At 60.3% G+C, this 14,492-nt stretch overlaps 2 protein-coding genes across 4 annotated transcripts; both read left to right on the top strand.

The window, feature by feature from the left end:
* Positions 1-2,395: 2,395 nt before the first annotated feature.
* Positions 2,396-4,855, top strand: LRG1 (leucine rich alpha-2-glycoprotein 1). Its single transcript, XM_045491591.1, is given in 3 exon segments — positions 2,396-2,528; positions 3,454-3,760; positions 3,762-4,855. Coding segments are annotated over 3 exon segments (1,068 nt in total). The 5' UTR covers positions 2,396-2,475; the 3' UTR covers positions 4,470-4,855.
* A 1,216-nt stretch (positions 4,856-6,071) lies between these two features.
* PLIN5 (perilipin 5) lies at positions 6,072-14,082 on the top strand. 3 transcript variants are annotated; one of them, XM_045491588.1, is made up of 8 exons: positions 6,072-6,206; positions 6,945-7,086; positions 7,628-7,823; positions 8,381-8,463; positions 8,959-9,139; positions 10,930-11,129; positions 12,557-12,673; positions 12,931-14,082. In XM_045491588.1, exons 2-8 carry the CDS (start codon positions 7,012-7,014, stop codon positions 13,459-13,461), a joined length of 1,383 nt encoding a protein of 460 aa, XP_045347544.1. In that variant the 5' UTR covers positions 6,072-6,206; positions 6,945-7,011; the 3' UTR covers positions 13,462-14,082. The 3 variants fall into 3 exon arrangements, with proteins under 3 accessions (XP_045347544.1, XP_045347546.1, XP_045347545.1); XM_045491590.1 differs by having other exon boundaries at positions 6,104-6,206; positions 7,011-7,086; XM_045491589.1 differs by having other exon boundaries at positions 6,183-6,206; positions 6,769-7,086.
* Positions 14,083-14,492: the final 410 nt, after the last annotated feature.

Here is a 14,492-nt window from a genome sequence, read left to right as displayed (position 1 = left end):
CATTCAGAGATCTCTGTAGCATTTTGCCTTTAGGGTTCACACCCCTTCCTTCCCGCCCGCTTCCGATGAAGCACCTACTGTGTGCTGGGCTCTGGGGGTGGAGCAGTGGTCGAGACAGATCTGGCTCCCCCTTGTCCCAGAGGAGACTGTTAGCCTAGTAAACACATGCAAAACACCCGGAGGACATCGCCTAGCTTCTCCTGAACGCGGGAGAGGTTTGACCTACAACATTGTGTAAGTTTCAGATGTTTGATACATGCCAATATCGCACCATGAAAGGTTAACACATCCATTATTTCAGGTACTTCTGTGTGTGTGTGTGTGTGTGTGTGTGCGCGCGATGGGACCATTTAAGATCTACTCACCCACCGGGCGCCTGGGTGGCTCAGTCTGTTAAGCGTCCAACTCTTGACTTCAGCTCAGGTCATGATCTCAAGGTCCGTGGAATCCAGCCCTGAGTTGGGCTCTTCGCTGCCAGTGCAGAGCCTGCTTGGGATTCTCTCTCTCCCTCTCTCTGCCCCTCCCCCACTCTCTCAAAATAAATAAAATTAAAAAAAAAAAAAAGATCTACTCTCTTAGCAATTTTCAAGTATGTAATACAGGAACGTTAATGATAGTCACCGGGCTGTACGTTACAACTCCTGGATGTATTCATCTTGTGACCATGCATTTGTACCCTTAGACCCACATCTCCCCATTTCCTGCACCCCCAGCTCCAGGCAGCCACCATTCTACTCTGTTTCTAGTTTTTTTTTTTATTTTAAAGAAGTTTTTTAATGTTTATTTTTGAGAGAGAGAGAGAGAGAGAGAGAGAGGCAGAGTGCAAGCAGGGGAGGAACAGAGAGAGAGAGGGAGACACGGAATCCGAGGCAGGCTCCAGGCTCTGAGCAGTGAGCACAGAGACCAATTCGGGGCTCGAACCCACAGATCATGACCTGAGCCAAAATCGGATGCTTAATCGAATGAGCCACCCAGGCACCCCTTCTGTCTTTTTGATAATAGCCATCTGACAGGTGTGAGGTGGTATCTCATTGTGGTTTTGATTTACATTTCCCTGCGGATGATTGAGGCTGAGAACCTTTCATGTACCTGTTGACCATCTGCATGTCCTCCTCGGGAAACTATTATTCGGGTCCTTTGTCTATTTTGTGCATATGTTTTTGTGTGTCCATCTCAACGGGTCTGTTATTCTGTCCTGCTTTGTCTGTGTCTCTGTGTTGTATCTGTATCTGTGTATTCATGAGGGTATTCACCCGTCTTTCTTTACGCCTGTCACAGTCAGCTTGTACATATGTCTCTGAATCTGTGTGCCCACAAGACAGAACTCACATTCATTCTCACGGCTCGAGACAAAACTCTTCAGAGATTGGGCTGTGGAGAGACTGGGCCATGGCCAGGCGTGACCAAAGTCCAGGGGCATGTAAAGTTAACACATCACACCTGAATGTTTAGAACCCAACAAGAATGAAAGCGCTGAGTAACCAAACCCGTGAGATGCAGCCAAAGCAGTTCTCAAAGGCACATTTGTAGCTTCCGGATGCATTTATTAGGGAATGAGGGAGACCCCAAACAAAGAGCTCATTAGCCTTCAGATGAAGAAAGAAAGAGCAGAAGGGGCCCTTGGAGACTTGAGTTCCACTTCACGGATGTGGAAGCCGAGGCCAAGAAAAGTTAGGGTTAGGGCTCGCCTAAGATCACAAAACAGAGCAGTTTCTTTCTTTCTTTTTTTTTTTTAAGTTTTTTTTCAACGTTTATTTATTTTTGGGACAGAGAGAGACAGAGCATGAACGGGGGAGGGGCAGAGAGAGAGGGAGACACAGAATCGGAAACAGGCTCCAGGCTCTGAGCCATCAGCCCAGAGCCCGACGCGGGGCTCGAACTCACGGACCGCGAGATCGGGACCTGGCTGAAGTCGGACGCTTAACCGACTGCGCCACCCAGGCGCCCCTAGAGCAGTTTCTATAGAGCTGGGAGCCGGAGCATGATTTAGTCCCTCCCAGGCCATTGTTTGAAGACTGTGGAGACTTTAGGCATCACTCCCTTTTGAATTCTATTTTTTAGAATTCCTCTTTGTTCCTTCCATTGAACTTCCTGGTTGCTTAGATTTATTGCAAAGACTAGCTCTTGCTTAGAGAGCTGTCCCTCCCCTGCCCAGGAACGGAGCCTTGCAAACGTGACCCTTGATTCCTGGAGTGGGAGGAAGTGAGGATTCAGCCCCAGAGACTCTGGGAGTACCCACCCCCCAAAAGCAGGAGTCAGGGGGATGAAACACCAGGTAGAAGCAGGCAGAGAAGGGAGCACGCCCCTCCCCTGCCAGGAAGCAATTTTGCAATTCTGACCACCCCCCTTCCCTTGCCTGGCTCAGGTCCAGCCACTAACGGGAACGGGACGTGGGTGAGGACTTCCCTGGGGCGGGCGGCCCTGCCCCCAGTCCAGGCAGGTATAAGGCTACCTCACCGGGCTGAGCGAGCCCAGATGGAAAAGGGGGAGGCCATCATGTCTTCTCGGAGGCCACAGCGAAAGCACAGGTGAGTCCCCCCACCCTGCCCATGGTGGGCAGAACTCCATCTGATGCACGGAGGTCACGGGGCGAGATGTAGACCCAGGGGCTGGAACAGAGCGACAGGCTCTAACTGTGGACAGACTCGCTGTCACTCACACTTGCTACAGCAGTGCTCCACGGGCCACACAGAGAGCGGGAGGCCCACCAACGCCTCCCGATCAACACCCCACCAGAGGCCTGCTGGAGGGACCGCGAGGGGCAGAAGCCCAGCCCTGGAAGGATTATGGTGCCGCCTGTAAACCACCCCACCCCAGGGCCAAATGCCTGCTCCGATCTGCACAAAGCTGGATGCGCTTTCTGTGTTCAGGGTTCCCTTTGGAGCCCTGGGTTGCCCTCGAGCACTTTGGAGCAAGATAGAGCTGGACACAGCAAGTAACCTTGTTTGGCCGGCGCTGGGCAGAAAGGGCAGAAAGTTTCCCAGAGGGGACAACTTGGGAAAGTCGGAGAAAGTTTCACTGGGCAAGGGAGCATCGGAGCCGGGGCTTTGCAGGACAAGTAGGAGTTCGCTGCCCCGGCCTTCAACATATGGAGCCGGGGAGGTAAGAAATGACCCAGAAAACAAGCTAGAGCAGAAGGAATTAGCACATGTGACTGTAAATAATGAACAACCCGTTGGGTCAAGGCTGGCAGTTGGGGGGGGGGGGGCGGGTAACACTTCTGGGTCAGACTGAGAAACGCAGTCTTCAGAGAGTTCGAATTCTCTCTGGAACAACAGCTATCTCTGGCAGCTGTGAGGGGTGCGGGTGGAAGCCAGGAGAGGAACAGGAGGTGACTGCACTCGTCCCGGGGACCGATGCGGTGGCATGGGCCCAGGTAGCAGACAGGAACGGGCTGGCTGATTCTGGGGACGTTTTCACCCAGCCGGGTGTCTCTTCTGTCGTTGCCCGCAGCCCCGGAGGCCTGGACTCCCGGCTTTCTAGAACGCTGCTCCTGCTGCTGCTGTCTACGGCCTCCGCCCAGGAGGTCACCCCCAACCGTGCCGCCTGCGTGGTGTCCCGTGCGGTCAACGGCAGCTCCGTCTCCTGCCACCCCCCTGCCCACATCCCCCGCCGCTTCCCAGCCGACACCGTCTACCTGGTGATGGAGTTCTTCAACCTCACGCAGCTGCCAGACGACACCCTCCGGGGCCTCGCTCGCCTCCAGGAACTGCACCTGTCCAGCAACCAGCTGGAGAGCCTCTCGCCCAAGTTCCTGCTGCCCGCCCGCACCTCTGCTTCAGGTGCTGGATCTAACCCGCAACCTCCTGGCCCGCCTGCCCCCCGGCCTCTTCCAGGCCTTGGCTGCTCTCCACACCCTGGTGCTGAAGGAAAACCAGCTGGAGGCTCTGGAGCCCTCGTGGCTGCTTGGCCTGAAAGCCCTGCGGCATCTGGACCTTTCCGAAAACCGCCTCCAGACCCTGCCCCCGGGGCTGTTGGCCAGCGTCACCTCCCTGCGCATCCTTGACCTCAGCAATAACCAGTTGAAGGCTTTGCCCCCAGACCTTCTGAAAGGCCCCCTGCGGTTGGAAAGGCTGCATCTGGAAGGCAACGGACTGCAGGTGCTTGGCGAGGGGCTCCTGGCACCCCAGCCAGACCTCCGCTACCTTTTCCTGAATGACAACAAGCTGGCCACCGTGGCAGCGGGCGCCCTCCAGGGTCTGCGGCAGCTGGACTTCCTGGATCTGTCCAACAACTTGCTTACCGGCACACCTAAGGGGCTCTGGACGTCCCTGGGGCGGCCCACCCGGGACATGAAGGATGGCTTTGACATCTCTGGTAACCCCTGGATCTGTGATGGGAACCTAGAAGACCTCTACGGGTGGCTTGTGGCCAATAAAGACCAGATGTTCTCTCGGAACGCGACGCGCTGCGCTGGGCCTGAAGCCTGGAAGGGCCAGATGCTCCTGGTTGCAGCCGAGTCCCACTGAGGCCTGGGGCTGGGCTGGGGAGACAGGCCTGGGAGCACGCTGCCTGCTACTTGGCAAAGAATTCACCTCCAGCTTTCCAGAGCTGCTGGCTGGACCCGCCTGGCCCGTGCTTCCCCAAACACATCTTGGGCTCTCTGGCCTCCCGGTACCCTCTCCCAAGAAAGCCTTTCCCTGTTTTCCGGATCTCTTGGCCTCCAGGCGCCCCCAGCCTGCCCGGCCTCCCTCTGGCCCAGCCCTGGCCGCACTGGGGTTGTCTCTGTCTGGCTCTGTCTCCCCCACTTTGAGGGGCTCTCCGAATGCAGGGCCTGGGGCTGGGGTGCCTTCTAGCCAGCATCACTCAGTTTGGGGTCAGAACGGAGGGGTTAATAAATAACTGTGGAAAGGGACTGGGCGTACTGGAATTCAGTGTTACAAGCATCTCCCAAGTTGACTTCCTAGGTCTCCAGGAGGAAGGAGAAGGAAAGAAGAAAGAGGAGAGACCCAGGGCCTGGGGGCGCAGGACACAAGCTTCTAGAGCTTCTAAAGGGATTGCAGTTGGGATATGATGGCCTGTGGCTTCCCCTCTCCCTCCCCCCATCCAGGACTTAACTCCAAATAAAACCCTGACCGTTGCCCAGAGTGTCATTTGACCGGTGGATTCCTGCCACAGCTGTGTCCCGGGGAAGGTTTAAATTAAACTGGATGCTTCAGGTCTCCAAACAATTCATCATGCTGGCCGGTGACAACCTAGGGGGATAGCCACCCAGGGCAGGCCTGAGCAGGCTGGGCGAAGCTGAAAGCTGTGTTCTCCCAACTCGCAACCTTGAGCCACCTGCTGACACAGTACTGGGCATGCTGGAGCCCGAGTCAGACTCGGGGGACCCCTGGGTGTTAGGGGGGGACATGCCCAGTGTTTTCAGCTCCCTGGAAGGAGGGTCGTTGGTGGTCATTCCAGGTATGATGACGAAAGCCAGGGAGGGGCCTGGAGTCTGGCAGAGAGGGGTTTGAATCGGGTCCCTCAATTTGCTCATCTGTAAAATGGGGACCCAAGGGAACGGGCCGGCCTGAATCCTGGCTGAGTTCCACGGCAGATTTTTCTAAATAAAAACGCCTTGAAGGGGTGCCTGGGTGGCGCAGTTGGTTAAGCGTCCGACTTCAGCCAGGTCACGATCTCGCGGTCCGTGAGTTCGAGCCCCGCGTCAGGCTCTGGGCTGATGGCTCAGAGCCTGGAGCCTGTTTCCGATTCTGTGTCTCCCTCTCTCTCTGCCCCTCCCCCGTTCATGCTCTGTCTCTCTCTGTCCCAAAAGTAAATAAACGTTGAAAAAAAAAAAAAACGCCTTGAAGACTTGCCCAAAGTCACTCCTCAGCGACGGGGTGGGGGCTGTGATGGCCCTCCACCGTCTGCGTGGCAACGGCAGGGTGACGGGTGGCCAAACCTGGCCAACGGAAGTAGTCCAATCCTGGGGCATCCAGCGCCCCCCAAGTTACCATGACAACCGCGGAGCGCCGGCGAGAACCCCAGGGAAGCGCCGGGAGGTGGGCGGGTGGGCTGGGTCGCTGGAGCCCCGCCCCCGGGCCACGCCTCCACACGGCCTCTCCCCATTGGTCAGTAGGGAAGCCCCCACCCCCCCCCCCTCCAGGAGGCTATAAGGCGGGCGGGACCGGCGGTGGGCCGAGCCTGGAGCCCTAGTCGGGGGGCGGCGGCGGCGGCGGCGGCGGCGGCGGCGGCGGCCGGGGGCTGTGGCTGCGCGCGCCCGGGTGAGTGCCACGTGGGGGCGTCCCGGAGGACCACGCAGGTTGGGGGCTCCTGATCGGGTGGGCGGGAGAGGATCCAGCGGCGTGACAGGGGCGGGGGGTGAAGGGCTGGAGCAGGTGGCCGAGACCCTTGGCCCAGTTGGCTAAAGCTCAGGACCCAGTTGAGCGGCGACCAGGGCCCTGAGGGCACAGGGTGGGGAGAGGGGAAGAACTTCGAGCGAGCGGGGAGTCTCGGGTCGAACTCCCCACTCTGAGCCTGCTCAGATGTGTGGTCCTGGAAGCAGCATGGACCTCACCTCTGGGTGCCTCAGTTTCCCTGTCAATCTTTAGGTTTATTGGGATCCCGCAGCTACCACCTCCGCCCCTGCGGGGGGCTGCGTGTGCAGTTCTGTCCGGGGCGGGGGGGGGTGGGGGGGGAGGTGAGGGGGAGCTGGGGGGTGCACAGGGGTAAGAGGGGCCTCTTCTCCTTTGCCGAAGAGGAAAGAGCTCAGAGAGGGGAAGGCACTTGCCCAAAGTCACACAGCAGGTAACGGCAGGATGCGAACCCCAGTGTTTCTCTCTCCAGAGCCCATGCTTTGAACCCCTGCCATGTCCCCACCTTGCCAGAGGCTCTCTGGCAAGTGTGTGCAGGACCCTGTGCCTCCAGTGTCCGTGTCCCTCACGACGCTGCGAGGAAGGGTAGCATCATAACTCTGTTTTTGAGGAAACGGAGGTTCCCGGAGGGAACAATACTTTGCCCAGGTCGCAAAGCCCAGCGGGACAGAGCCCAAGGCCTGGAAGGCCCTCTCACTCGGCCCTGCCCCTCAGGATGTCTGCAGCCGACATGTCAGAAGATGAGCCTATGCGGCCCCCCAGAGACAGCCTGTGGGAGCAGGACAGGCAGGTGAGGGGCCGCCCCTCCCGAGGACAGGGGCACAGGGAGGGGCGGGGGGACCGTCCCTCCTGGGACAGTGTCGCGCCAGGGGCCCCCTCCCATGCCCATCCTTGCTGGACCTTGCGGGGGAGGGCTGCTGGCACAGGCTACCCACCTCCCAGGGGGGGCGCGGTGAGGCCCCGGGCGGGGAGCCTCTCTGCAGCCACACCCGGCTCCCCCTCCCCCACCTCGGGGTCTCTGCCCGGGTCTGTCTCTGTGCCCACCGCCTCGGCACTCTCAACGGCAGCAGCACGAGTGACAGCGATCACAGCACATGCTCTGCACCGGTCCCCGTTCCAAGCTCTTCGCGCACGTCGGCTCCTTGAATCTCCCGGCTCTAGAAACCCATTTTACAGATGGGGAGGCCGGAGCCCCAAGCTAAGCGTGCAGCCCACCCCCCCCCCACCCGCTCGCTCGCCCCTCAACCCGGCCCAGAGAAGGGCAGCGGACCGAGGGGCGGCCGAGCTCCCCGCACCCCCTCGGGCCCCGCTGATGCCACCCGTCCCCGCAGAACGTGGTGCAGCGCGTGGTGGCCCTGCCCCTGGTCAGGACCACGTGCACCGCCATCTTGGAGGCTTACAGTGCCGCTAAGGACAGGCACCCGCTGCTGGGCTCCGCCTGCCGCCTGGCCGAGCACTGCGTGTGTGACCTGACCGCCCGTGCCCTGGACCACGCCCAGCCGCTCCTGAGCCACCTGCAGCCCCAGCGTGAGCACCCCCCCTCCCCGCCACCGCGTCCCCGGGTCCTGCCTTTGATCTCCTGGACCTCCACCCTTAGCTGTCTGCTTGTGGCCCCCTCGTTCTGTGTCCTGACGCCCTCCCTCGTGGCCTGACGTACCTCAGGTATCTCCCTCCCCACCTGCCTCTCTGTCCTTGCCTCTGTGTGTCCTGAGCCCCACGTCCCCCCCGGACTCCTGTGATCAGCTGAGGGGTCCAACCTGACAGACGGGGGGGGGGGGCACAAGACCCTTGGCCTCACGTCTGACCCAGGAAGGGGGTCACCTCCCCCGCCTCCTTCCCAGCCAGTGTGCGTGACCTTGAGCCCGCTCTCTGGGGCATCTGAGCCGGCCCTGGGCGAGGAGTCACTTTGGTGCTGGCAGCCCAGCCGGGTGGCAGGGCTGAGGCGGGGAGGGAAGTGCAGGTGGGGCCCGGCCTGGTGACCCACCCACACCCTAAGGGTCCCCAGCCCCTCCCAGGGTGGCCCGGGCCTCCCTCTGCCTCTCCCTACGTCTCCCTCCCTCACTCCCTGACTCTCCCCCCTCCAGTGGCCTCCGTGAACAATCTCGCCTGCAGGGGTCTGGACAAGCTGGAAGAGAAGTTGCCCTTTCTCCAGCAACCTTCGGAGACGGTGCCGTGGGGACCTAGAGGGGGCTGGGGGCGGGAAGGAGCAGGGTAACCTCCTCCGGGACCGGACCGGTCGAGACCGCACCAGCCAGATTAAAATAATCAGCACCCGGGGCGGGGGAGAGGGGAAAGGGGTGACAGGCATTGAGGGCACCTGTTGGGATGAGCACTGGGTGTTGTATGGAAGCCAATTTGACAATAAATTACATTTAAAAATAGAATAGAATAGAATAGAATAGAATAATGAAATTGAAAAAAACCCCAAAAGTAATAATAATAAACAGCACCCGAGTTTACTGAGCACTTACTATGTGCCAGGTGGTGCTGGTAACGCCTTCAACGACCCTGTAAGGGAGAACTTTTACTCTCCTCCATGTTTTAGAGGGGAAACTGAGTCCCAGAGCCAGGAAGGGCCAGGGACCCTGGGCACCCAGCCCCAAGGAGCTGGGGGAAGGGAAGGGAAGGGAGCCCAAACCTGGAAGGGGACCCCTCTCAGCAGGTGGTGACCTCGGCCAAGGACACGGTGGCCAGCAGTGTGACGGGCGTGGTGGGCCTGGCCCGGCAGAGCCGCCGCTGGAGTGTGGACCTGAAACGCTCCGTGAGCCACGCCGTGGATGTCGTGCTGGGCAAGTCGGAGGAGCTGGTGGACCACTTCCTGCCCATGACCGAGGACGAGCTCGGTGAGCCCGGCTCGCGCCCACCCTGCCCCCGAATCCTTCTGCCCACTCCCCATCCCCAGAGGTTACGGATCAGAGAAGCCCGGGACTTGCCCAGGGCCACACAGCAGTTCAGGAGGAACCACACGGGGCTGGAGCCCAGGCCTGAGCCCCCCGGGCATTCCCACGGCCCCCCGCCCCACCCCCTACGATTAACCAGACCACACAGACCCTAGGGCTGTACGGGGCTTACAGACTTGAGGGCCCCGGTCTCAAACGGATGTCCCTTCCGATGGTCACACTGGCCTAAGCAGTGCCTTTAAAATGCTTTAGTGCATTGTGTGCATTTAACAATCAGATTTTGCCCTACAAATCCTGATTTGTGGCTGGTCCTCAAAAACTAAACACTTGGGGCGCCTGGGTGGCGCAGTCGGTTGGGCGTCCGACTTCAGCCAGGTCACGATCTCGCGGTCCGTGAGTTCGAGCCCCGCGTCGGGCTCTGGGCTGATGGCTCAGAGCCTGGAGCCTGTTTCCGATTCTGTGTCTCCCTCTCTCTCTGCCCCTCCCCCGTTCATGCTCTGTCTCTCTCTGTCCCAAAAATAAATAAACGTTGAAAAAAAAAAAAACAAAAAAACTAAACACTTGGGCTGAACGGCATCTGCCCCTTTATACGGTTCCCGTAGCCCCACCATTGTCACAGGGCTCCAGGCTGGCTCAGTGAGTGGAGCATGTGACTCTTGATCTTGGGTTTGTAAGTTTGAGCCACACGTTGGGGGTAGAGATTACTTAAAAAAAAAGAAAAAATCTTAAAAAAGCAAAACACAAAAACACCATTCTCCAGTTTTCTACATCTTGTTTCTGACCCCAGAGACGATCTGACTTCTCTCAACCCCTGCTTTAGGGGGGCTAGAAGAACATGTCGATGCACTCCCTCCTCTGCAGAAAGGCTTTGAGGCATTTATGAGGCACCTACTGTGTACCAAGCGTTTGTAGTATACCCTTTTTTTTTTTAGGATTTTTTTTAAAGTTTATTTTGAGAGATCGCTTCTTGGCCTTTTGGCTAAGATCAAGTGTAGTAAAGTTTATTTTGAGAGAGAGAGAGAGAATGGGGGAGGGGAGAGAGAGGGAGAGAGAGAGAAGCCCAAGCAGGCGCCTCACCATCAGCGCAGAGCCCGACGCAGGGCTCGAACTCACAAACCATGAGATCATGACCTGAGCCAAAGTCAAGAGTCGGATGCTTACGCAGCTGAGCCACCCAGCTCCCCATAGTATATTCTTTTTTTTTTTTTTTTTTTTTAATTTAAAAAAAAATTTTTTTTCAACGTTTATTTATTTTTGGGACAGAGAGAGAGCATGAACAGGGGAGGGGCAGAGAGAGAGGGAGACACAGAATCGGAAACAGGCTCCAGGCTCTGAGCCATCAGCCCAGAGCCCGACGCGGGGCTCGAACTCACGGACCGCGAGATCGTGACCTGGCTGAAGTCGGACGCTTAACCGACTGCGCCACCCAGGCGCCCCAGTATATTCTTAACAGACCGTTTCATAGAGGGGCTAAGAGTGTCTGGGTTGGAATCCCAGGTCCGCCTCTTGCAGACTGTGGGGCTTCATCGCCCCTGGCCTCAGTGTTCCTCATCTGTAAATGGGGCTAATAATAGTGCCTACGTCATAGGGTTTGGGGAAATGAGTTGATGTCCCTAAAAACTATAGGAAAACTATAAATTTCGGAGCCCGCGGGCTCGTCGACGCACAAGGAGGGTGAGCAGACGTGGCGGGGGCGGCCGTGCTGACCCCCATCCCCCCCGCCCGTCCTCCAGCGGCCCTGGCAGCGGAGGCCGAGGGCCCGGAAGTGGGGTCCGTGGAGGAGCAGAGGAGACGACAGGGCTATTTCGTGCGCCTGGGCTCCCTGTCGGCGCGGCTCCGCCACCTGGCGTATGAACACTCTCTGGGGAAACTGAGGCAGAAGAAACACCACGCCCAGGACACGCTGGCCCAGCTGCAGGAGACACTGGAGTTGGTGAGATCCTTCCGTTCACTTCCTCCCCGTGATGCGGGCGGTGAGCGTGGGTCGAGTGCCAGCTGGGGACCTGGTCCTGAGCTGGTCTGACGGGGGAGGCAAAGCCGGGCTCAGCTGCCTGCAGCTCGGTGTGTTCAAGGCTGGGGCGGAGAGGGCACATCGTCTGGGGAAGCTCAGGGGGGTCGAGGTTCAGCCTGGGGAGACAGGAAGGGGCTTCAGTGGGGGCAGAGCCAGTAGGAGCTGGAATTTATAGGTAGTTAACGTAGTTCAGGAGAGAAAGAAAACACCCCTCCCCTGGCTTTCCTGCCACCAATCCCGAGCCACCCCAGCTTTTAGGTTCTAGACTCTGCCCTCACTGTGTGTCCCTCCCTGCTCCAAAGGAACACGGAGCCCCCACTTTTTTTTTTAACTGTATTTATTTTGAGAGAGAGAAAACACGAGCAGGGGAGGGGAGGAGGGAGAGAGTGAATCCCAAGCAAGCTCTGCACGCTCAGCGCAGAGCCCCAGGCAGGGCTCGAACTCACAAACCGGGAGATCGTGACCTGAGTGGAAGTCAGAGCTTAATCCATCGAGCCACCCAGGGGCCCGCGGGAGCTCCCGCTTGGCTCAGCTTGATGACGTCAGACACCCCCAACCTGCTCCCACATCCGAACCTCCATTCACCTGGGTGGGGGGGGGGGGGTCAGGTCTCGGCTTCCCGCTTCTCCGCACCCACACCAGGCACCTCAGCCGGGATGCTGGCTCCGCCCACAGGTCCCCTTCCCCTTCCTCATCCCCAGGCCCAGCCCCCCAAGCGGCACCTGGTCCCCCAGCTCCGTCCGGGTCCCAGGCTGTCGTCCCCGCAGCGGCCACCAGAGGGCGCCGATGAGCGCCCGAGTGGGTTTCTATCCCTGAACACCATGTCCTCAAGGTCAGGTGTCAGAACGGGCTTCCTTTTCAAGGCTGAATAATACTCGAGTACAGATGGACCACAATTCCTGTTTGTCTTCTAATACCTGCCCCATCCTGGGCACCGAAGGCACAGTGGCCTCGTCAGGACGCTCAAAGTGCAGGAGGGGAATGAAGGTCATGATGAAAAAACATACCAGGCGCTGGGGCATCTGCCCAGCCAGGAGGCAGGGAGGGAAGACTTCCGTCCGCTCGGAAACACTGGAATGAGCCAGGCAGGGGTGTGGGGCGGAGGGAGGAGCGCACCCAGCCCACCGGCCAGCGTAGCCGAAGTGAGTCTGAGTGACGGGGGAACCGCGAGTGGCGGCGTCTGGCCAAGAGCAGAGGAGAGAATGGGCCGGTTGGCCAGGCTGGATCAGCAGGGGAAGGTTGCAGGGAAGAATGTTCTCTACATGGTTATCGAGACCAGATCCACGCTAGGGTCCTGGCTCCCCCGAGCCCCCGGATCCTCACCTCCACCCCCGCCCCTGTCCCCTCAGATCAACCTCATGCAGTGCGGGGCCACACCCACTGCCCCCGCCCGCCCTGGGAAGGTGCACGAGCTCTGGGAGGACTGGAGCCAGCGCTCCCCAGAAAACGGCCGTCGCCGCAGCCAGGTAGGGTGGCGGCGAGAGGGTGGGCGGGGGGTGTGAGGGGGCGTTCTGGATCTATCCAGGGTGGCGGGGAGGGGGGGAGGGGTGGGGCCGGGCTCCAGCCGTCTCAAACCAAGGGCTGAGGTCAGCGGTTTGGAGTGTCCACGGGGAAGCTGGCCGGATGGTCCTACGGGGTGCCCTGTGGGGAAACTGAGGCAGGGCGCTGGTCCGGGGGGGGGGGGGCCCGTCGGGGACGCTCAGGCCCCTCCCCTCCCCCGCAGGCAGAGCTGGAGACGCTGGTCCTGTCCCGGAGTCTGATGCGGGAGCTGCAGGGCACAATGGACGCGCTGGAGACCAGCGTGCGGGGCCTGCCCCCCAGCGCCCAGGAGAAGGTGGCCGAGGTGCGGCGCAGCGTGGACGCCCTGCAGTCCGCGTTCGCCGACGCCCGCTGCTTCGGCGACGTGCCGGCGGCCGCCCTGGCCGAGGGCCGGGGCAGCGTGGCCCGGGCCCACGCCTGCGTGGACGAGCTCCTGGAGCTGGTGGTGCAGGCCGTGCCGCTGCCCTGGCTGGTGGGGCCCTTCGCGCCCATCCTCGTGGAGCGGCCCGCGCCCCCGCCTGACCTGGAGGCTCTGGTGGACGAGGTCGTGGGGGGCCCTGACCCCCGCTGGGCTCACCTGGACTGGCCGGCCCAGCAGAGAGCCTGGGAAGCCGAGCACGGGGACGGGCCAGCCCTCCCAGGCGACACTTGCAAGGAGGAACCCACGCCCCCCAGCCGCGCCAAGCACACCCTGATGCCAGAGCTGGACTTCTGACCAGATGGGGCCGTGGGGCAGCAGACGCGGCCCTCGGGAGGTCGCCCTGCACCGCACCCCGCCCCCCCCCACACACACCCCGAGGTCCCTGCTGCCCCCTAGTGGCCATGCACGTGCACTAACAGGCCGCAAGGGGGAGGTCGCCCTGCCCCCCTCCAGGTCCCCGCTGCCCCCTAGTGGCCATGAATATGCACTAACGGACTGCGCGGTGGCCTTGGCCCAGGTGCGCGGTGGGGGTGGGGGGCTAAATTCACACGCCTAGACCAGCTTCACTGATCTCAGACGCTCCCCAGTCTTTCCCTTGGACACAGGGGGACTGGAGCCCAATTCAGGTCTCATTTGCCCCAAGCTGGGTGCCTCTGTCTGTGGTCCCTGTCCCTGCACCCCCCAAAAAAGCGGATCAAAACTCCCCAAAGAAGCTCAGTTTGCCCAGCAGCTGTCTGGGGGTTTGGAAAAGTAGGCACCCTCCTTCCACCCCCCAGCCTTGTACATCCTGGACGGGGCGGGGTGGGGGGAGGGGGGAGTCCCTGAGAATACCCAGCCTCGTCCGCTGGGCCTGCTGGATCCACGTGATTTGCCCTCTGGGGTCCACGCTCCAGAATAAAGGTGCTTTGTGTTGTCCAAAGGCCTATGGCCTCCGTTCAGGTCGGGGTGGGTGTTGGTTCCAGGGTGCGGGGGGCCTCAGGCGTGTGGGGCCGCAAGGCCCAAGCCAGGGTTCAAGGTTTGAAAGGAGTGATACTCCTCCCCAGGCCTGCGGGGGCTCATCATGCTGCAATTCCTCCAGCCGCACTGGTCCGGATGGGGCAGACCGAGGTAGGGGAAGGGCCACAGGCCAGTCTCCTGGGGGCCCTCCCATCCTTTCACCGAATTCTCAGCCGCCCCCGAGACTCCCCTGTGGCCGTGTGGGGTGTTAGGAAACCACAGTCTGATGTGGTGAGGTCAGGGTGGCCCCTGGCTTCCCTAGGACCCGGCCCAGGGGCGGTTCTGGGAGGTTGGACCACTTCCCACCGGCCGGATTCACTTCCCTGCCC

This window comes from Leopardus geoffroyi, chromosome A2 (genome assembly GCF_018350155.1).
Source record: "Leopardus geoffroyi isolate Oge1 chromosome A2, O.geoffroyi_Oge1_pat1.0, whole genome shotgun sequence".
NCBI lineage: Eukaryota > Metazoa > Chordata > Mammalia > Carnivora > Felidae > Leopardus > Leopardus geoffroyi.
This window is presented reverse-complemented; position numbering and strand designations above follow the sequence as displayed.

Excerpts from the sequence above, each read along its gene's own strand:
- PLIN5 (XM_045491588.1), top strand. The coding sequence starts at position 7,012 with ATGTCTGCAGCCGACATGTCAGAAGATGAGCCTATGCGGCCCCCCAGA. Across the intron at positions 11,130-12,556 it reads TGCAGGAGACACTGGAGTTG|ATCAACCTCATGCAGTGCGG; the intron begins GTGAGATCCTTC and ends CTGTCCCCTCAG. Across the intron at positions 12,674-12,930 it reads ACGGCCGTCGCCGCAGCCAG|GCAGAGCTGGAGACGCTGGT; the intron begins GTAGGGTGGCGG and ends CCTCCCCCGCAG.